Genomic DNA, 23,135 nt, shown 5'->3' with positions numbered 1-23,135 from the left:
AGAACTGGAGTTGTTCAGGAGATGGCTGGTAGAGTTGAGCAGAGGGTGTTGCGATGGTTTGGGCATATGGAGAGAGTGGATAATGAGCGATTGGTGAAAAAGGTAACTAGATCTGATGTGAGAGGTGTAAGGCTGAGAGGAAGACCACGAATAGGATAGATGGACAGTGTGAAGAGAGCGCTGGATGCGAGAGGGATGTCTGTTGAGCAAGGAAGAGTGGCTGTGCTTGACAGAAATAAATGGAGAGAAATTGTGAATGAATAAGTGATGACGCAGCCCTGAGGGGATATTCTCCCGCATTTGGTCTGATCAGCTATTTCAGGTCAGGTGCGGGTAAGGGGATGAGTCTGTTATGATGTGGCAGGGGTAAACCAGCTCTGCTGTCGGGCCCTGCTGCGGATGTCACTGATTGCATTGCGCAGTTGACCCTTGTGCGGTGTGGTGCGGTGAGGATCTGTCCGTTCTACCCTTTGGGGCTAAGATGCAAATGAATGTGTTTGAATGGATGAGTAAATGGGGAGTGTGTCGTCCTGTCTCGGCTACCTCCCTTTCCTTGGGGGAAGCAGCCTAGGTATATAGATAGATAGATAGATGTGTGACTCTACACTGAGTGACAAGCCAAATGGTTTCGTGTACACCAGGAAACCATTTACTCTGCTGAGTGGTAATCATATAACCAGACTGTGGCACCTGGTGGTTTAGTGGGTAATTAAGGTACTCCAGCCAGATTGACCCTGTATAGGTTTATATCCAAGGGGTGGTTGGGGTTTATTGCTCACGTAATGTCATTCAGGGATGAGTGAGGCTGGTCTATCTATCTATCTGTCTATTTCCAGACACCATAACCATCTAAAATGTCAGGATCAGCTTGCCAAACCCTAGGCTCCTATGCTTCTCATGGGGAAACACTGGATTGGATAATGATGATGGTTATTATTTTTATTATTATTATTGTTATTGTTATCACCATCATCATTATTATCATTATTATTACAGTGGGCCCTCATTTTGCACACTTAATATGAAAAAAAAAAAAAAAAAAGATTGTGTAACTTGTTTATAAGAACCACTATTATTTGGCTAATGTGGCTTAAAAGAAAAAAAAAAAAAGTTCCTGTTTTAGCTCTCTTAAATAATTTTCCCAAGCTGATGACCTGGTGTTGATCATGGAGAATGAGAGGGTGGCAGAGGAAAGATTTAGGAAGTGGAGGGATTGAATAAGGTACAAGGGTTTGAGAATAAACAGAAAACAAGAGTGGTAATACCTAGGACAAGTGACTGTACTATCAAAGCAGGAGTGTGGCTGTATGTAGTTTGCCACAAGAGCACAGGAAGTAACTCCACTTTGTGCAGTGCTTGTGATAATTGAGTGCATGGAAGATGTAGTGGTATTGGAGGTAGGCTGCAAAATAGTGTACTGCAGCTTTTGAATGTGTGGTATGTTGTGGAGAGCATGCAGATGCAGAGAGGTGGGATAGAATTAGTCATGTTGGAGAGTCTCATGCGTGTATGGAGGAGGTTTGTTTTTTGGGTACGTGACATGTGTTGGAGGTGGGCCTGAAACTACCTCTGTGGCAAGGGGCAGGGGTGGTTAGAAGAAATTTAGGGAGTTGTTGCCTCATGTGACTTTGAGAGGGCTCCCCCTCCATGCCAAGGGATCCTTATATGCAGCATTAGAAGTGTTTTGCACTACAGTAGTGAGAGTAAAGAGGAGGATATTCATAGGCTCAGACATACAGAGATGACAATGATTAGATGGATGCATAGTGCATTCATGAGTGACAGATCTAGGAGGATTAGGAATGCGAATGAAGAGTTCAGGGGAAAGATGGGACTTGAATGTATTATTGATGTGAAGAGAAGGGGTAGATTGAGATGGCTTGGGGATGTGGAGAAGGTGGAGAATAACAACAGGGTATGGAGGAGGAGAGGTGTGAATGCTAAGGTTAGAATTGCAAGAGGCAGACCGAAGAAGATTGGGGGCGAGGTTGTGGAGCGTGAACTCAGGGATGAAGGTCTGAATAGAAAGGCTGCTAGAGATCAAGCGGTTTAGATAGCCGCTATTAGGTGACCAAGGCTTATGCATGCAAAGTTGATAGTGCCTTTGTAAGCGAAGCAGACAAGTGCGTGTATGATGAATAATGTGGCAAGCAAAAGAACTCTATTTAACAAATTCAATGTAGTATATAAGGACAATGCAGCATCCATCCTAGTAACTAGGCTAATAGATAACTGACTTTTTGTGCCTCATTGATTCTGTATTATTTTTCACCTATTTAACTCTTTCTTTCCTTCATTCTTTCCACTTCCTTCAGCCTGTGGGTGACTACACTGAGTGACAAGCCAAATGGTTTCCTGTGCACCAGGAAACCATTTGCTATGCTGGGTGGTAACCATATAACCAAATTTTGCTGCCTGGTGGTTTAGTGGATAATTATTGCTCTCCAATCGGATTGAACTGGTGAAGGTTTATATCCAAGGGATGGATGGGGTTGATTGCTCATGTAATGCCACTCAGGGATGAGTGAGGCTTGTCACTCTCATCTTAAATTTCGGGACCAACTGCCTAGCCCTGGGCTCCTGTGGTTATCATGGGGCAATCTAGGATTGGATGTTGGATGGATGGATGGATGAACTCAGTTTTTGTCACTTTAGAACTAAAATTATAAATTGCCATCCAGAATTGTAATGTATTGACCATATTTAAGATGCAGTTGGCCCTCCACATTCCCGGGGGTTAGGGGACACAGACCCCTGCGAATGTGGATTTTCTGTGAATGTTTGGTGCGCCTCTCCCCTAAATACCTCAACAGATGCAAATTACCCCCTGTGAGCAATTGTGCACGTCCTGTACCTAATAAACTATATCTGGGACCTGAAAGCAGCATAAAATATCACAAATAGTAACAGACCAACTGTATAAAAAAGTGAGAGCACAATTATTGGGCACAATTATGGCAGGACACAGCCTGAAGGGGAGACAGAGGAGCACGGGAGTGCGGTGGTTTGGTGCGGGCCCATTTTGGTGTGAAGTGACCTGCGAGTGTCCGCACTGCTACAGTTTGCAGCCATGAACGGAATCTTCGTTCCACAGAGGGGCAATCCGCAAATCTTTGAATCTTGCGAAAGTTGATTCCACGAATGTGAAGGGCCAACTGTAATTTTGTTGCACTTTAACTCGTGGTGATGCAGTGCATTTTGTTTTGATTTGATGGTGAGCATCCAGTGATCATTGATTCTGTATTTCCTTTCACACATTTCACATATTGTAGTCAGTTTAGAGCTAAAAAAAAAAAAAAAATCATTCAGAATTACTTACACAATGCATATTGAGGATAATTATGGTTTGCTGTATAAGATTAGTGCTCTTTCCCTTGTAAGAAATTAATTTCAGTATGCAGTTTTTGGCCCTTGTCATTACACAGTTTTTGTTGGTTGCCATGTACAAGGGGGCAGGGTATAGATTGATAGTGCCATACAAATCATGTTCAGTGGTTTGGTTAAATTACTGTAATTAGTAAAGCAAAAACAAAATAAATAGTGCTTTGTGCAAAAAGAGTCTACACAAAGAATGAATCCAGTGTTTTATCATCATCATCATCATCTGGACCTCCTTTCCCACCCTAGAGCAGGGTGAGGAGTAGCAATGTTGTTATCCATCCATCCCTCCATCATCCAATCCTGCGTTGCCGTATGAGGAGCGTAGGAGCCCAGGGCTAGGCAAGTTGGTCCTGACATTTAAGATGAGAATGACCAGCCTCACTCATCCCTGAGTGGCATTATGTGAGTAATAAACCCCAACCATCCCTTGGATATAAACCTTCACCAGATTAATCCGATTGAAGAGCCATAATTACCCACTAAACCACCAGGCGCCAAAATTTGGTTATATGGTTACCAGTAAATGGTTTCCTAGTGTACAGGAAACCATGTGGCTTGTCACTTGGTGTAGAGTCACCCACAGGCAGAAGGAGGAGGAAAGAATGAGGGAAGGAAAGACAGAGGAGGGAGTATAAAGTCATCCGTAGGCAAAAGGACGTGGAAAGAATGAAGGGAAGAAAGACAGAAGAGGATGGAAGGAAAGAAGGATGAAGGAGAGGAAAAGGCAGACACTCGATAGTAGCACTACATCGAGTGATGAAGAGGTTAATTGAGACTATAGCTAACCTCTTTACTTCTAATAGTTTCCCATTATTTAAATACTGTACAGTCATTAGGTGAAAGCAATAATATGCTAAAAAAAAAAAAAAAAAAAAAAAAAAAAAAAAAAAAAGAAGACAATTGAACTGAAGCCTTAGATATCATCGTTCTTTAGTACCACTTGTAAAGGCTCCACCATGCATGCATGTGTTGGTCTTAGACACCAAATGACAGCTCTCCATGCTGCTCGATCTCTGGTAGCCTCCCTACTCAGTCCCATATCCCCGAGGTCATTCTGTGACCTTGTCCCAGGTTTTTTGGAGTCTGTCTCTTGTGGCCCTATCCTCGACGTTTACACTTCTCACCTTCTACAAGGTAGGGTAGTGGATGTTGGAGTGGCCCTGGTGAGAGAGGATAGTGTTTGGAAACTCCCTGTACTGTTGTTTGCAGATGATACTGTGTTGTTGAGTGAAGATGAAGGGGAGCTGCAAGGCTTGGTGGATGAGTTTGAGAGAGTGTGTAAGAAACGGAACCTAAAGGTGAATGTAGGGAAGAGTAAAGTGATGGTCTTTGAGAGAGGTGAAGTCAGTGAATGTATAGCGAGGTTGGATGGTGAGGAATTGGAAAATGTGAGTACGTTTAAGTATTTGGGTAGTGTGATGAGTAAGGATGGAGGTTTGGAGGGTGAAGTGCTTGAAAGGGTACAGCAGGGAAGAAAGGTTGCTGGTTCCTTGAAAGCAGTGATAAGAAACAGGGAAGTGAGCATGGAAGTAAAAAAGTTACTACATGACAGTATTGTGATACCAACTCTAACGTACGGAAGTGAAGCTTGGACGTTGTTGGAAGGACACAAGGCAAGAGTGAGAGCAGTGGAAATGAGTTATTTAAGAGGAGCTTGTGGAGTCACGTGGAGAGACAGGCTGACGAATGAGGATATAAAGGAGCGTTGTGGTGTTGATGTGGATGTGATAGGAAGCGTTGTGAGGAACACACTGAGGTGGTTTGGCCATGTGGAGAGGATGGAGGGTGAAAGACTGACGAAGAGAGTGCATGTGAGTGAGGTGGAGGGTGGAAGAGGGAGGGGGAGACCGAGGATGAGATGGAGGGATGGGGTGGAGAGGTATATGAGAGAGGGGGGTGTGAGTTGGGAGCAGGGTAGTGAAATGGCGGGGGACAGGGCGACTTGGAGGCGATTTGTTTGTGGCCACCCCAAACGGGATTGAGGCGTCTGGCAATAGATAGATAGATAGACCTTCCACACCCAATTGTCATCCTCCATCATGTCAACATGCTCAAACCATTTCAATCTACCCTTCATCACAACACAAGTACATTCCAGTCCCATCCTTCCTCTTAACTCTTCATTCACAATCCCAGCCTCCCAGACCTGTCATTTACAGATGCACTACACATCCACGTACGATCGCCCAAACAAGTGATGACTCGCTTTCTTTAAGTTTTGGACAAACTCCCTGGGTCTAGCAATGTTCGGTTTAAAAAACTAATCTTGTGAAAATATTAGTTAAGTTTAGTGTTTATTTTTTTTAGGTCATTAACAATAATTAAACAAAAAGCGACATCTGGCACGTTTTCACTCGTTGTCACAACTCATGCCAGCAGTGTTACTAATGTAGCAATTTCCTGCTAAATTTAGGTGTTTTAAAAGCAATCTAGCTGATAAAAATTTAAATATTTTTTATATATCTTGTGTTCTTTTTAAGTCCTGTCTAGCATTTTCATTCCTTAATTTCCCACACTCTGGTGGATTTTTGACACCTTTTGAAATCAATCCAGTGGATTTCTATGATTTTTCCTTTGGCAGCACTGCTCACCAGGCCATACATAAGTCAGTCGTAATCATGTATATGTGGGTGGATGTGTTTTGACCTTTGTCATGATCCCCCTTCCCCTCCTTTTTTATATAATCCTTTTCGTCTTCAGTTCTCTTCATCATTGCACTTATGCTTTTGACTATCATCCTCTCCCACTTTAGTTGTTTCATGAAACTGCCCTACATATAGTATTTTGTTAGATGTTGGATCTTCATTGTGTGAACAAATTCTCCCCAGTAACTGCTCTAGTCTCACTAACTTACAATACCTGAATACCGGCAGATTAATTTGCTTTTTGATGGCAACAAAGGTGGTTTTGGGTTGTTCTTGGGCACAAGCAATAATTTGTCTGTCTTGGTCTTGTGTTATGAGGGGCTTCATTTGGCAAATTTTCAATGTTCTATCTCTCTCTTTATCGCTTATCTGTCAGTTAATTGTCCTTCACTTGATGTTAAGCTGCTGGGATATCTGTCTTGCTGGAAGATGTGCTAAATAAAGAGCAATAATCTGTTTGCATTGACAGGCTGTAGTATTGTGTTGACGGTCCATATTGCTTACAATGCTCACGGGTTTTCCTGGATAAATATAATCCTGCATAGAGAAATTAATGTGGATAATTATTTATCTTTAGATGTTTATTTTTCTGATTTGATGGCACTCGTGATTTCGACGATACTGTTATCTGTGGGATTTATTTTATGGGACATTTTTCCTTCGGTATTGTTGATTTAGGATGCAAAATAAGTATTATGAGAGTTTCTCTGCATTTTAACCTTGAAACCGTTGAGCAATAGGCTGTGCACTTCACATTCTTTCGTACGGTGAAACCTCATCTGTAGTATATTGTGGTTTTCTCCCACATATTGCGAGATATAGACAGTAAAAACACTTGATTATTGCTTTTTGAAATTGTTTACCTATTTACTGTTCTTTCCGGTGTTCAGTATAGGAAATCTAACTAGGCCATGGCAGTTGCCAGATACCACTTTCTGAGCGAAAGGTACTGGGAATTGGGTCATCACTTCTTTGGGCATTTGTACCATAGTCATTATCATCTCCATGCATTTGAACCTACGAATGCCATCTTCCTTTATTGCACAGGTCTCAGTGCCTTACAGCATTACATTCCTAACACGTCCTGCATACGAGGATCTGTTAGCATGGAGTGAGAGCCCTCGTGGTGTTAGGAGAGGCTATAGCTCCCAAAACTTCTTTTAGCCACTTCTTACCCCTTTTTATTTTATCTGTTTTAACTCTTTAACCCTTGTACCCAGTTTCATCTTCACTTTTTGTAAATCTTTCCTCCACCTCCATCCCATTCTCTGTGAACAATACCAAGTCATCAGCGTACAACACTTCCCATGGGAGCCCAGTTCTTAAGTCAGGTGAGAGACCTTCAGACACCATGATAAACAATAAGGGGCTTAAAAGTGACCATTGATTCATGCCACCATTCATGGAAAGCTCATCACTTAAACCTCGGTGTACTCTTACCTGTGTGCGAGTATTCTTGTACATTTCCATAACCACTTGAACCAGCCACTCCTTGATCCCAAATTTTCTCATTTCCCACTTCATCACCTCCCTAGGAACTCTGTCAGAGCTCTCCAAATCAACAAAAACAAAGGACAGCTCACCCTTTTTCCCACATGTTTCTCCTGAAGCTGTCAGACAGTTATTGTTGCATCATTGGTCTCTTTGTGTGGCATAAATCCAAGCTACATCTCATCAGTATTCACCCTCTCCCTTATCATACTTTCCAGGACTTTCCATTTCCTTCATTATCTGGTCCAAAAGTTTTATGCCCCAATAAAATCCTCGTTCCAGAGCATCACCTTTCTTATACACATTCACAGTCATGCTCTTCGGTCAGTCATCTAAAACGATACACTCATGTATAATAAAATCACTCCTATATCTCCTGAGGCCTTCAGCATCTCGACAATCATGCCAGACACACCTGCTGCTTTCCCCAACTGCATCCTGCCTCTGCTCTCAGTACCAACAGCAGTCTTTGGACTTGGGCCAAACACTGGATCTGCCAACTCCAAACCTTCCCTATTCCAGTAGGATTCCTCATTCAGCAGCCTGTTATAATGCTGTCTCCAAGCATCCTTAATATCCTCACACTCCACCACAACCCTTCCTTCACCATTCTTCACTCAGTGCTCAACTGTGATATCCCTGTTTTCTCTCTTCATCTGTTTTGCTGCCTTAATTACCTCAGTGCCCCTTTCATCACTGTTAAGGCTATCCATTAAAGTCTCATGAGACTCAGATTTTGCCCTGTATACCTCTTTTCTTGCCCAGTGCTTGGCAGTCAAGTATTCCTTTCTGTTTTCACCCCTTTTGCATTCTCGAAAGTCTTCTTTTCTCCCTACATAGTTTATACACCCTCATCCCACCACCATGTTACCTTGTCTTGATGGTCCCCTGTCCATTCACACGCTGGATCAGTAACTCTTAAGAGTTTGTTCTCGAGAGCTATGTACTGCTCATTAACATATCTGTCTTCAGCTTCCTGTTCAGCCACTGATCTGCTGATCTTGCTGTAGAAGGCAGCCCTTACTGCTTGGTTTTTCAGCTTCCATATTTCCTGGGTGCATAGGTCCTTTTCATCACTACCCACTTCTGTAGTACCGTATGACAAATGAGTAATTTGTGTTGGTGCACACACTTTCCACTCCCTATAACACTCACATTCTTCACACCTCCTGTTAGCCCTCTTGATGAAGAAATAGTTCATCAGGCTACTACTACCCCTGGAGTCACATGTAATCAGCCTACTCTTTCTTTTCCTAAAAATCGTGTTGCCTACAATCATGTTCATTGCATCCTCTCACCTTGCACAGTCCTCTCACGTTGCACAGTCCATGTACCATATGTGCATCCCCATGCATGCCTTTATATCATTGAACTACTGGCCCCACATGACCATTTAAATCCCCTCTCAAATCTAGCCTCATCATCTCTCATACCACCATCCTCACATATCAAACAATCCCAGAATCTGTCCTTTATTATCCAAGCTGACCTGTGGAGCATATGTAGACATTATTATAACCAGGAGTTTTCCAAACAATAATTTCAGTGCTATACAGTAATCATATCATTTACTCTTACTTCAATCAACACATTCCACCCGTTTCTCTTTGACAAGCACGCCCACCCCATCATATCCATCCACACTTCCCTTTCAAAAATATCTTAAACATACAGTCCTTCCCAACAAGCATCCTTGCTGATTCTCCTCTAAATCTGGTCTCTTGTATGCAGCAGACATCCACTCATCTGCTCAAGGTCTTCACCATCCCCCCTCCCCCTCTCCCTCTACTCTTCAATCTATCCACTCTCCAAGATGCCACTCTGAACCTCATGGGTTATTTAGTTTGCTCAGGGTTGTATTTTATATTTGACTTGTTCGTCATAGTTGATAAAGAAAAGAAGGGGACTGACTACAGGCTCGACCTACCCACACAGCCCTTAGTCCAGGCAGGGGATTGGAGACCCATAGTCCACCAATTGTGGCCAGTGGCTGTGGCAGTAGCCTCAGAACACTCTTCCAGGGCAGCTGCAGGGATACCCTCCAAGTGTGTACTGGTACTGTAACTGCCTCGCAGTTATGTGCCCAATGGTAGGACTGCTTTCTGGGGCATTACTGGGAACTGCAATGTCCTGTACCCCCTGGCACAGATCCCAGCCCCTTGTATTATTAATTGTTGTTCCTTCCTCATCTGTCTTTTTTTTTCCTTCATATTTTCCTCTTCCTTCTGCCTGCGGATCACTTTACACTCCCTCATCTGTCTTCCTTTGCTTCTTTCTTTCTTCCTCCTTCTGCCTATGGGTGAATCTACACTGAAAGACAAGCCAAATGGTTTCCTGTATACCAAGAAGCCATTTATTATGATGGATGGTAACCATATAACCAAACTATGGCACCTGGTGGTTTAGTGAGTAATTAAGGCACCCCAGTCGGATTAAGCTTGTGTAGGTTTATATCCAAGGGGTGGTTGGGGTGTATTACAGTACAGGTATTCACGTAATGCCACTCAGGGATGAATGAGGCTGGTCACTCATCTTAAATGTCAGATCCAGCTTGCCTAGCCCTGGGCTCCTACGCTCCTCATGAGGCAACATAGAATTGGATGATGGATGGTTGGTCATTTGTGTAAAAAAAAAAAAATAATAAAAAATAAATAAATAAATAAAATAAGCATTGATGGTGTGAAGGTAGGTAACATCAACATCCCCTTATCATGCACAAAAAGCATTTTGGAAAGTGGGGGGTTTTGGAAATTGGATTTTCAGATGACATCATCATCCCCTTATCACACACAAAAAAATATTTTATAAAGTGGAGGTTTCTGGAAATGACTATACCATACTGTAATATTGTAATTTATTTTTATTTTAACTGCATTACAGTATCTTTGTAAATTTATGTAGTGTCTGTACTGTAATATTGTAATTTATTTTTTTTTAAACTGCATTACAGTATCTTTGTAAACTTACGTAGTGTCTAAATCGTTACTGGTACTTCTTTTCCAGGTTTGTGATCGAGAGAATGCCAGATGCTCCTCAGATGTAAGGTACAGAAATTGATGAGGTTGACATCATGGCTGACAGGTGACTGATGTCCAGAGATAACTTGATAAAGCTCTTGATACTTCTTGACAGCGATTAATAGTTGTGTACCTTTTAATTATGGTTCCAATGTTAAATTAAAAGATTTGGAAATATGATGCCTATTGTGCATTTGATAGTAGCAGTGTATTCCTTACTCCTTTTTGTTGATGTGTACTTTCCATAAGAAGAGTAATAGGCATGAGAATTAACTCTGAGGTTCAACATATTTTTAATATGATACCATAGCTTTAGGTGATGATGTCCTATTTTCAGATACTAAATGAGATATCTGTAGACTGGTTTTAAACTTTTTGATGGTTTGTGTGCTACAGTACTTGAAAGTTAATGTAGATAGGACTGACTGACAGAATGGTATTTGGAGACTGAGAGACAGTTTATTGGCAGGAGATTTACTAGGCCATAGTACAATGGCAGATATAAAGGGAAGTATAAAAAAGAATCAGAAAGTAGGTTGGCTTAAGGTAAAATAAATGTGGCTAGTGTAATAAAATAGTTGATACTGGGCAGACGATGGAGATGAGAACAAGAGTATGTAGCCTAATTAATACTGATTGTGAAACATAATTTTGACATTCACTTGGAAGTTCAAGGGTGGAGGCAGTGGAAATTAATACTGATAAGGAATATGCTGTAGTAGATGAGTTTTAATAAGCACTCTATAGATGACCCTTTTCTAGTGTGGTAGATAATGTTCCTGAAAGTTACTTGTTCAGTGAGGATAGCATTCCCAAGCTTAATAAAAAGGTGGGTTCTTGGGTCACAAAATCAAATTTTTAAGGGTAAATTCAGTATATAACTACAGGCACATCATTATTGACAGCATTACATAGCTCTGTTGGTGCACATAACTACCATAGAAACACAACTACAGTAGTTAACTTTTTCTTTTATCCAGAATGGTAATTTCCTGTAACTAGTAAAGAACCTTATTGGTGATCATACTCGAAATGTTACAGGTAACAGTGCTAGTGAAGTTCACTTTCCAGAACAACTGACTGCAGTATTTTTGCTCAAAATATAGTGAATAGCTTGTTGCATGACACTTCTCTGATAATTGTAAACTAATCACTATATAACTGTTTGGGGATGAGGGGGAGGGTCCCTTGCAGTGACCAGGGGCTGCATTTCAAAACTCCTAAAATTAAGTCAATCACAGTTGGATTATAGGCAGTATATACTTTCCTTTTCCTTCTGCCTGTGGGTGACTCTACATTGACTGACAAGCCAAATGGTTTCCTGTACACCAAGAAACCATTTACTGTGTTGGGTGGTAACCATATAACCAAATTATGACACCTGGTGGTTTAGTGAGTAATTAAGGCGCTCCAATCGGATTGAACCTATGTAGGTTTATACCCAAGGGATGGTTGGGGTTTATTGCTCACATAATGCCACTCAGGGATGAGTGAGGCTGCTCAGTCTCATCTTAAATGTCAGGACCAACTTGCCTAGCCCCAGGCTCCTACACTTCTCATGGGGCAGCATAGGACTGGATGATGGATGGATGAATGGATTAAACTAAAAAATTGCAAAAAGCAAAATGGTTTGTAATGACAGTTCACTGTTAGAGAAACTTGTATATCTTATAAACTGGTCACGATCCTTTATAACTTCTTTCCTAGTCTTGTCACAACCATCAAAGGTGTATGTTATAGTGCTTTACAGGGTCCCACTTTATGTATATGTATGTGGAAGTAAAGGAGATAGGCTTATTATTTGACTGGGATTACAAGTCAGAATAATGGGACAAAGGGACATGTTGGTAGAATTACTTTAAGGTTAACTTCTGTGGAGATAATAGAATCATAGAATTCTGAGGAATTTCATATTCACATGGAGAGAAGCAGATGGTTAAGAATGTTATTTTGTCAGTTGGAGGAAGATGAGAGAAAAAGAGCAGTTAGACTCACTATCTCTGACAAAAACAAACAAGGTTGCATGGATTTAAACATTGTGTCACTGCCCCTTGCCATGTGGTTTACTGGGTGAAATTTTTCCCAGTGTGGGCAATTCAAGCCATTCAGGCCTTGGATGTATAAAAAACAGCAGTGGAGCAAAAAAATCTATCCATCCATCCATCATCCAATCCTATGCCACCCCAAGATAAGCGTAGGAGCCCGGGGCTAGGCAAGTTGGTCCTGACATTTAAGGTGAGAGTGACCAACCTCATTCATCCCTGAGTGGTATTATGTGAGCAAATAAACCCCAACCACCCCTTGGATAGAAACCTATACTGGCTCAATCTAATTGGAACACCTTAATTACCCACACATTCTAACCATTTCTTCTTTCTCTGAAATCTCCATTCTTGGAGATTTCAATGTTCACCACCACCTTTGGCTCTCCTCTCCTTTCACTGATGCACCTGGTGAACAAGCCTACACCTTTTCTATCCTTAATGACCCAGAGCAGCTTGTACATCACCCTACCCGTATCCCTGACCGCCTTGGAGAGAGCTCCAACATACTTGATCTCTTCCTTACAACTAATCCTTCTGCTTACACTGTTAATCTTTTCTCTCCATTGGGCTCCTTCAATCACAACCTTATCACCTTAACCTGTCCTATCGCTCCAGTGCGGCCTGTGGACCCTCCAGGGAGTCGTCTGTGGCATTTTGGAGCTGCGGATTGGGAGGCCCTCAGGCAGTACTTCTTTGATTTTCCCTGGCCGGGAGCCATCTGGGTGTGCCTTGCGCATTACGGAGGTTATTCTCTCGGGCATGGAAGCATACATTCCTTTCTCATATCCTCTGACTAATGCACAAAAGCCTTGGTTTAATCACACTTGTTCTAATGCTGTCCGCAACAAGGAGAGGGCCTTCAAAAATCTGTATCACTTTTCATGCCCTGTCATTATTAGGTCAAAATGATCAACATGAAAAGCCCATTATGGCAACTATGCCATCTTCTCCAGACCTTTAGCTTTGCTCATACTCACTACCTCTCTCCACACTTCCAAACCCTCTACCCCCTCCAGTCCCACGATCATTCCCCTTACTCTCTCTCCCACCACCCTACCTTCCTCACACTCTGACATGTCAGCTAGAAATGACCCACTACTTCTGTGTAGGGGTTGACTTAGTGTCTGTTTCTTTTGTCTGATCCTGTACCTTTCTTGATTGTCATCTCCCTCCCACCACCGTACCTTCTTCACGCTCTGACACGTCTGCTAGAAGTGACCCACTACTTCTGTCTAGGGGTTGACTTAGTGTCTGTTTCTTTTGTCTGATCCTGTACCTTTCTTGATTGTCACTACCTTTGTAATACCACACACAGTGTTAGCATTTCAAACCAAATACTCCATAAGTTTTCAGATGCATTTGGTTCTATTTCATTAATTCAAACTTCTCTCTGACCTTAAGCTCGTAGTGGGGGCTGTGAAGTTGTCATGCAGTGGCATAGCCTGCAGTTGAGGGAGATGGGTGTGACACTCGCAGTGCGTGGAGGACAGTGTTCGACACTGCGGGCTGACTGAGTAGGGAGTGGAAGCATTTCTGTGTTTTTGTGTTTATTTTATATTCAGTTGAGTGTATGAATCAACATTAAATGGAGAATTATTGCTTGGCAGAGTTTATGTTAACCTAAGCAGGAGCTTCAGTAAAACAGTGTTCTTTGTTTTTGTTTGTTTTCTTGTGGGTTTTCGCTGAGTGGACTGTAAGGTATGCCCTAAGCTGATGGAAGCTGGGACTGGCTCATTACATATACATAATTTTTCAGTACTTATTGAAATAGGAATACAGTAATGAGTATTATTTCTTTAACTGCAGATTTTACATAGTACTGTAGTATATACCATGCATTATTTTATGAATTTTTGTACCAGGAAAAGTGTTACATACTGTCTTTAACGTCAGTGAGTATTTATACCTGATAACTGTATTAGTAAAGCAAGTATAGGGCTGAGAACATAAGATTAATGGAGACTTATGGGTGCAACAGGTGGATGTGTAAGTTGACTTAAGGGCAGTGTGAAGGACTACCAGAGAAGACAACGATCAGGGCCGTTGTTCATGGGTGAACCAGCAGGGCAGTTCCATACTCTGCTGAATTCTGCATCATTGGAGAGTGGCCCCAGCACCCGATAGCGCCCTGGAGAATGAGGATCCACGGCAAGCTGGGTCATTATTGCCTTGGCACTGTTGTGTGCACACCATGTCTGTAGAAGATCAGTGTGTAGATTAGGAAAATGAATTGTACAGTATACTGCTTTGCAGCAGACATTTTTGTTCAGTTTGAAGTCATGGTGATATCCCACATCCTTCTCTCGCTAACACTGCTGTTGAATGACTGCTCACTTCGGTATCCATATGTTATTGCATGTGCATCTTAACCATCATTAAAACTGTACAGCATTCAGTAGCTTGCCTTTCACACCTTTCATACATAAACCTTTCTTAATACTTCTAACTTTACTCTCTTATACACAGTTTTCAGATCAATAAACACCATGGATCCCATGCAGTTGTTCTTACATGCTTTCTTAGCTACAGTATTTGTCTTGTCTTAGATATCTGCTCTATTCATTCCCTTCCAGTCCTAGAACCATCCTGTTTGACGCTCACAAGGCATTCTGATATATTCCATATCTTCTCCATGATTTTTCTCCCATATACTACTCCTACAACACTCAGCAGACTTTTACCAGGTTAAGTTTTGCACACTTCAGTTCTTTTGGATAGAACTGCTGTCACAGCCTTCTTTTCCACTGGTACAATTCTACTCATCCAGGCTCTCAAACATACAGTATTTCCAATGAACTCTTCATTCCACTGTCCACCGTGCTTTATTATTGTGGAGTACACCTCATCAACACCTACTGCCTTACCAATTTTCAGTCACTTCTTAGTAATCTTCATTTTTGTCAAGGTCACTCTTCTCAGTAGCACATTGTTTCTTTACTTACCACCATTCAAAATTACTTTTGCTCTGGTCTTGTCGTTCCCATTCATCAGTCTTTTAAAATATTCTTTACATATGCCCTTTACATCGTTTACTATTGTTATAATTATTTCACTCTCATCCCTTGCACTTTCACACTTTTTTCACCCTCAGTTCTATATTTTCATAACTTTTCCAAATTAGCTTCATATTTTCAGAATGGTTAACATTCATTTTTCTTCCAAGATCATCATTTACCAGTACTTTTTTGTTTTTCTTTCTGTTACTAGTCTCTTCACATACAGTATCTCTTATTCCAACTGTATTCTCTTCTTCATTCATTTGAACCCCTTTCTTGCTTCCAGTACATTTCATAAACCATAGAAACAGATGGCCTGATTGGGTTTTGAGTAAAGTTAGGAGTGTGATGGAAAGGTGAGTGAAGTTGACGATGGAGGATTTTAGTGCTGATGATGCTCTGTTGGTTACTGACAGTAACTGTGGTCTTTGCCCAGTATTTTTTTTTTTTTTTTTTTAACTAAATGTGAGGGATGATAACTGTGAAAGTAAACATAAATAACAGTTAAGTGATTCACAGTGTAATGTACCTATAAATGGAGAGAAGACTAAAAGTGGTGATATGTTAAAGTAAATGTAAATACCTGTTAAAGTGATTTGCAATGTTATGTGCCTATTAAAAGAGAGACTACGTAAATGAGTGGAATACTGTACAGTAGTTTATGTACCTTGGTGCAGTGGTAGGTGAGATAGAATTATTCAGTGCTGAAAATTGGGCAGTGTTTTGAAGGCCTTCATATGAAATGGAGGACATAGTTTAGACTGAGACTGTAAGAGTATTGAGTGAAGATGTTAGTGTTTGCATTAACACATGAGTGTATGAGTGTATGACTCCTGTTGGCATTTACTTGACAGGCATTAAAAAGGAATTAAAAAAAGACATTGAGTGAATGGGTGTGCAGGTATCAGCTGCATGCAGTCTGTGTCCTTTCAGTTAGAAATTAAGATGTCTCAGTCCCAATGAAACCTGCACCAAAACAGCATGTGCATATAATGCACATTGCATTATTTATGTGCAGATGGGGATAGTGGAAGGTGCATGCAAGGTATTCACAGAAGAAATCTGTGCTGCGTGTGAGATAAAGAGAAGACAGAAAGGGGTGCAAGGAACAGTTTTGTGAAATGAAGAAGTGAGAAATGCTGTGGCACAAAAGAAGACAACATACAGTGAGTGGATGGGAAGCAGAAGCATGGAGGATGTTGACAGACAGAATAGAGCTATATGTAGAGAAGAGGAGAGAAATGAAAAACTTAGTGAGAGAGAGTACGAAGAGCATGAATGAAGAGCTAGAAAGGAATTTACATGTAAAGTGGAGGGAATGTAAGAAAATGTTCTGGAAGGAGGTTATGTGAGTAAGACAGGGTGATTAAGATGTTAGTAGGGGAGTGAAAAATAAAAATGGCAGATTGTTGGTGGAGAAGGGAGAAAAAGTAAGCAGATGGAGAGAACACTTGGAAAAGTTTAAACATAGAAAATGAAAGTAACACTAGTATAAGTGACAGGAGAATGGCTGGGAAGATGGAGATGAGAAAAGAAGGGGAGATCAGCAGGCTGGAAGCAGTAGAATCAATAAAGTCAAAATGGAGAAAATCCCAAGAATTGATGGAGTGTGTGATGGAAAGCTGGAGCCCCGGGGAGAGATAACAGTAGAATGGATATGGAAGAAATGCAGAGTGGCCTGGGAGGAAGGCAAAGTCCAGGAGGATTGGAAGTCAGGTGTAATTATTTCAGTGTACAAAGGAAAAGGGGAAAAAGTACTGCAGGTGGGTAGTAAACATAGGGGCATTTGTCTTCTTAGTGTAACAGGAAAAGTATATGGTAAGGTGTTTATTGACACAGTCAGGGAAATAACAGAGGAATCAGTTGGAGAAGAACATGGAAGTTTCTGGAAGGGAAGAGGTTGTGTAAACCAGATATTCATCCTAAGGTGATTAGTGGAAAAGTTTCTAGAGAAATGAAATACTGTAAGTAGAATGCTGCCTTCATGGACATGGAGAAAACATATGACAGAGTGGGTAGACAAGGAATGTGGAAAATATTAAAAATATATGGAGTAAATGGGAGGCTGTTGAATGCTGTGAAAAGTATGTATGAGAGTGAACTGTGTGAATTTTTCTCTCTGAATGTTGGACTGAAACAGGGATCCCATATCTCCATGGTTGTTCAGTTTGCATATGGCTAGAGTTATAAAAAAGATATGAGGTAGTGCAATGGCTGTTGGAGTGGTCCTAATGAGAGAGTGAAGCATTTGGAAACTTCCTGTTCTTTTGTTTGATGATGATATTGTATTGTTAAGTGAGGACAAAGGGGAGCTGCAAGGCTTAGTGAATGAGTATGGGAGAGTATGTAAGAAACTGGATCTAAGGTGAATGTAGGGAAGAGTAAAATTGTGGTCTTTGAGAGAAATGAAGTCACTGAATGCACAGTGAGGCTGGATAGTGAGGAAATAGAAAATATGAATGCATTTAAGTATTTGGGTAATGTGATAAGGCAGAATGGAAGTTTGGAGGACAAAGTGCTTGAAAGGGTATAGCAGGGAAGAGAGTTGCTGGTTCACTGAAAGCTATAATAAGAAATAGGGAAGTGGGCATGGAAGTAAAATAGTTGCATGACAATACTGTGATCTCCACTCTGACATATCGAAGGAAAGCTTAAACCTTGTTGGAAGGACACAAATCAAGAGTGAGAGCTGTTGGAATGAGCTATTTGAGAGGAGCATATGGAGTTGTGTGGAGAACAGACTGACAAATGAGGACGTGAAGGAGCATTGTAGTGTGGATGTGGGTGTTATAGAAAGCATTAGCAGAAACACATTGAGGTGGTGTGACCATGTGGAGAGGATGGAGTGAGAGACTAACTAGGAGAGCATGTGAGTGAGGTGGAGGGGGGGGGGGGAAAGGGATGGGGAAACTAAGGATGAGATGGAGGGATGGTGCAGAGGCATATGAAAGAGGGGAGTGTAAGGTGAAGGGAGGGCAGCAAAATGGCAGGGGACAGGATGGCATGGAGGCAATTTGTTTGTGACCATGCCTTACAGGATTAAAGCTTCTTGCTATACTGTAGATAGATAGATAGAGAACATTGAAAATGAAAGTAATGAAGACAGTGAACAGTTGTGCAGGTATCAGCTATGTGCATTCTGTGCATTCATTGTTTTATGACAAAATGCATTTATGTGCCATCAGACATGAACCAGGACAAATGATCCTAACCTAGTGGATAATGACTGCTTTCATGAGGGCATGAATAGAAGGGGGAAAAAAAAAAAAAAAATGAAGTACAGTACCTAGCATGTTTCACTGAAAATAACAATGCTTGCTCACAAGAGCCAAAATAAAAAGATAATGGACGATAACTAAAAATTACAAGAGGCGAAGATATGACCACAAAAATTGGTAATCGGACATTGATGAAAGTAGCAGCTGGGAGGTGCCTGTATGCTCCAGCTGATGGACTCATTTCAGCTTCAATATTTCATATTTTCTTACATTGCCACAACATGACTTCCTAACTGTGTTTTTATTAAGAATCCAGTGGCAAGTATGGTATTTATTCATGTGGTAATACAGTACTGGTATACTGAAAAAGAGGTGGTGGAAATGGTAAACTATAACTGTTTTTGGATTGTTTTCATGTTCAAAGGAAGGAGTAAGAAAAAAAAAAAAGCTGTTATTTAATTTGTGTTGTCATTGACCATCCACTGCACCAACTTATTTTTCTCCAGAAGAAGTCCATTTAAATTTGGACAGCTCAAATTCTGTGAGTTTTTTACAGCACCAAATGGTGTCTAAACCTGAGAATCTATTGTACTGTAATGGCTCACATTTCACATACTTAAAAATCATGCTTTCTTGACTTTCCGGAGTTTTTCACCTTACAAGTCTAAGCATTGGTAGATTTTTTGGTTTATGTGAGCTTTTGGTCATAGTGTGTCCTGCCATGCTAAATATTCATTCATTTATGATTGTGTGCATGCATATTATCTACACATGTGTATGCCCATACATACACACCATCTAAAGAAATTCAATTCATCTTTGATTTTCCATCCTTCCTCTAGTTATGACAGCAAAGTTGCAAATCTTGTACGGTGCAGTATTGAAAACCATAGGCAAGATCTACATGCCATAGAAGCTGAGTTTAAATCAATTTGCCAAATGTCTTTCATCCCCTAATCTCAGATTTACAGTCCCCTTATTTCATCCTTCTACTACATTCTTACTGCATGCGGTGAACCACTTCTTTATTTAGACTACAGTAAGAAAAGAATGACAGTAAATATCACAGCTAAATAAAGAATGTAAGAAAACATAGTTAGAGGCAGTTTGCACTTGCTTCGACACCTTGTGTGTACAGTCTCTCAAAAAATTATCAGCTCCCCTTGACCTATTGTTTTTGTAAATGAACACAAGTTGGCATGCAACTAGAGACTTAACAACTAAAGATGGATCACTAAGACACAATAAATATGACATGTGTCAAACTGAGAACTGGCAACTCTCCCATACTAGGATGGCAGCCCACCAGCATAATGCAGGGGAGGCGGTGGCTGAATCGGTAGAGAGGCGGCCTGCAGTCCTGATGGACCCAGGTTCGAATCCCGGCTGGGGCAGGGAACAGTTTAAGGATTTGAATTTCACAGAAGCAGACTTTCCTGATCTACCAGATGACCCACCGACATGTCATAAAAGTACCCCCGCTAATACCAATACACCAGTCCTGTATGAGACAGCCCTAGCATGTATTCAATATGGACGGTGAGTGTTAGTGCCGAAGTGGTGACATGTGGAGATGTAGGAGGACTACTGGGCCTTGGGATAGGCTACTGCCCCCGAGATATAGGCCCTGAAGCCTTTGCCCAGAGTCGGACACATAAAAAAAAAAAAAGAAAAAAAGAAAAAAAATGCAGTTACTAGTCAGAAGCCTTCGTCCATTGTGTCACATTGTATCGATGAGGAAAGGTGCCAATACTTATTTGAGAAGCTGTACAATACGGCAATCCCTGTAATATCTGGATGCCCAATAACTGGACACTCTAATGCCCGGACATTTTGGGCCCGGGCCTTCGGAACCCAAAAATAGACAAAAAATATAAGGGGGAAAAAAAAAAATCCGACATTTTTTTCACCCATATATTGAACTTGGTGGGTGGCACCGAAAAGCTGTGTTCGCACGCGTAGTCGGGAGGCCCCCTGCTCTCCCCTCCCCAGTTACCATCTAACTACCATCCTGACGAGACGCTTATCAGAATGGCTGCTGCATTTGCTTGTTTTTGTGAATGAACAGTGAATAAACTGCAGTACCTCGCCAACAGACCACATGGGAATTTAGTGTTGTGCAGTGTTAAGAAATTAGAATTCAGAGTGCAAAAGATTAACCCTATCCTGTGAAGGGAGGAGCGTAAATTCTGGCTGTGCGCATAACTCTCGCTCGAGAGCTTTCTGAACAGTTTCTTAGAGATAATTTACTTCTAATGCTCGTAAGAAAGTTACTGTTCACCATAGAAAGGCCTCTTTGGTCTCATTTTGAAGATGAAGAGTTTTGCTCTGTTGTACGTTGTGACAATATATACAAAATAAAAAAAAATAAAAAGTGAGTAGAAGTTAGCTGACGTGCTAAAGTTTTACACTGTCCTTTAAAAAAATATTCGCCAAAAAAAAAAACTATACAAGAGGTAATAATATTTTTTGCTTCAATACATAGCAGAATAAGTTTCCTTCCCAATAATGCATTATTTGTTGTATTTTCTTAAATAATAATGCCGCATATATATGCGAGAAAAAGGAACATAAGTGTTCAGCGGGAGGTCAAGAGGTGTACGTCCTACCTGTAAGGAACCTCACACCACACTGAGCCAAGCAAACCAAGTGAGCACACACGCACCAGCTGTGGAGGGCTTAGCTCTGCCCACTTTTGCCTGTCATCCAACAAAAATGACGACTTCCTAAATACTCTACTGTATTTCTTTAGAGATTACATCGGATGACGGGCAGAGTTGTCATACTGATGTCAGAGGTTGACAATCGCATGACGACCCAGGTCGTCATTGGTAAGTCTAAGGGTTAAGTGTAGAGTGCAAACTGGCGTGTTGCAAGTTACTGGTGTGGCGCAAGTAAGAACAGAATGTGCAGTGTTAAAAAGTTATACTGTAATTCACGGTGCAAAGGATTACGTGCAGCATAACACTGGATTACTGTATGTGCTTCAAGAGCATTTTCACCAATGCTAGAGCCTCAGAGAAGGTGGGTTAATCTTCATAACGGCCACGGACGTGTTGTAAGTTCCCTGTACACTGCTAAATATTTTCCATACCCACTTCTAATTCCTCATTCTCTGGTTCCTTTTCATTTTTTTCATGCTTTCTGTCCCTTATTTGTGTGAACAGGGTCTTAAATAGGTGCTATGCATGTGCAGTAGGGAGTTATGTAGGTGGTTTTCTGGGTTAGGCTGGGTTAGGGTCCATAAGTACCTGTCCAGGAGGCATTTTCCCAGTATCCGGACAAACCCACTTTCCAGACATGCCTTTGGCTCTATTACATCGGATATTGGAGAGATTACTATATTTATGTCCATAAACCCACTTACCACACACATTCTGTATACATATACATCGTCAGTACAGTAGGCCTAGTATATCTCATTTTCAACCCACTGCTTTCAGCCTTGAGGATATTTTTTTCTTGTTTCCCACTCACCCACTAATTAAAATGAATTGTTAGTGGTTTTCAGTAGGATTCTTCTTTATCAGGCTGCAAAACATTGTCAAGGTAACAATTTCACACAGAATCAGACTAAACAATGAACAAAATCTTGAATAAAAGGCATATTAACATTTTTTTCCTGTCCACATCGGGTATGCTGATACTGACAGTAAAAAACAATATTGGTTTGACACGGGAAAAATGCAGAAGTCAACAATAAATCGGTTTGATGAATCATATCGATTTCAGCTCTAGATCCTACCCTCCTCTTTTTCTAAGTGGAAAATATTGAAATGATGATGATGGTGACTACTTACGTTTGCAAAGCCAAGGTAGAAAAGTTGGCTGGGTGAGAATTCATCAAGTCCAGGTAGCCTGGGCTCTTCCCCATGGCGTTCCACGTACAGCTTGTAGGCATGGTAAGCCTCCCTGACACCACCATTGTCAGCAATGTTCTCCCCCAGGGTTTGCAGCCCATTGACCTTCAGAATGTATTGGTGCAAATAAGAGAACGCTGAGGAATCACATCTCATAAATAATACAAAATATCTGAAATTATTGAAGTTCACTGGCAGTGTGGATATAAAACGACACCTGAATTCAAATGCTGGAGTACATTATTTCACTCTGAATGAAGCTACTATTGCCAGTTTGTAAGGGTATCCATAAGTGTTTAAATGCAGTATATATACTATACAGTATGTATATATTCGTGGTAGGTGGGGACGCTCATCATCCACTCACTTGATGTAGTGCTGCCCTCGGGTGTCTGCCCTTTCCTCTCCTCCATCCTTCTTTCCCTCCATCCTCTCTTGTCTGTCTTTACTTCATTCTTTCCTCATCCTTCTGCCTACAGGTG

The 23,135-nt window shown here is 41.2% G+C and overlaps 2 protein-coding genes across 5 annotated transcripts in view; one reads left to right on the top strand and one right to left on the bottom strand.

The window, feature by feature from the left end:
* Bka (FCF1 rRNA-processing protein Bka) overlaps positions 1-14,166 on the top strand; it is a 46,411-nt gene extending 32,245 nt beyond the window's left edge. Inside the window, exons 7-8 of one of the 4 annotated variants that reach the window (XR_013899585.1) lie at positions 10,521-10,658; positions 13,981-14,166. Coding sequence is in view for 3 of the 4 variants with exons in the window: in XM_080282368.1 (XP_080138494.1) it covers positions 10,521-10,560 (40 nt within the window). In the remaining variant the exon portion in view is untranslated. Of the gene's footprint in view, positions 1-10,520; positions 10,735-13,980 lie in introns of those variants that run through there. The other 3 variants (XM_080282368.1, XM_080282367.1, XM_080282366.1) reach the window with 3 other exon arrangements.
* A 428-nt stretch (positions 14,167-14,594) lies between these two features.
* LOC145412414 (neprilysin-1-like) overlaps positions 14,595-23,135 on the bottom strand; it is a 75,889-nt gene continuing 67,348 nt past the window's right edge. Inside the window, exons 21-22 of the mRNA XM_080282300.1 lie at positions 22,594-22,758; positions 14,595-14,774 (exon numbers count right to left, since the gene is read on the bottom strand). Of these exons, the coding sequence (XP_080138426.1) occupies positions 14,595-14,774; positions 22,594-22,758 (345 nt within the window). The remainder of the gene's footprint in view (positions 14,775-22,593; positions 22,759-23,135) is intronic.

This window comes from Coenobita brevimanus, chromosome 93 (assembly GCF_032717465.1).
Source record: "Coenobita brevimanus isolate Jiangsu-jjx chromosome 93, ASM3271746v2, whole genome shotgun sequence".
NCBI classification, from domain to species: domain Eukaryota; kingdom Metazoa; phylum Arthropoda; class Malacostraca; order Decapoda; family Coenobitidae; genus Coenobita; species Coenobita brevimanus.
The sequence above is the reverse complement of the archived record's forward strand: the minus strand, read 5'-3'. Positions and strand labels throughout refer to the sequence as shown.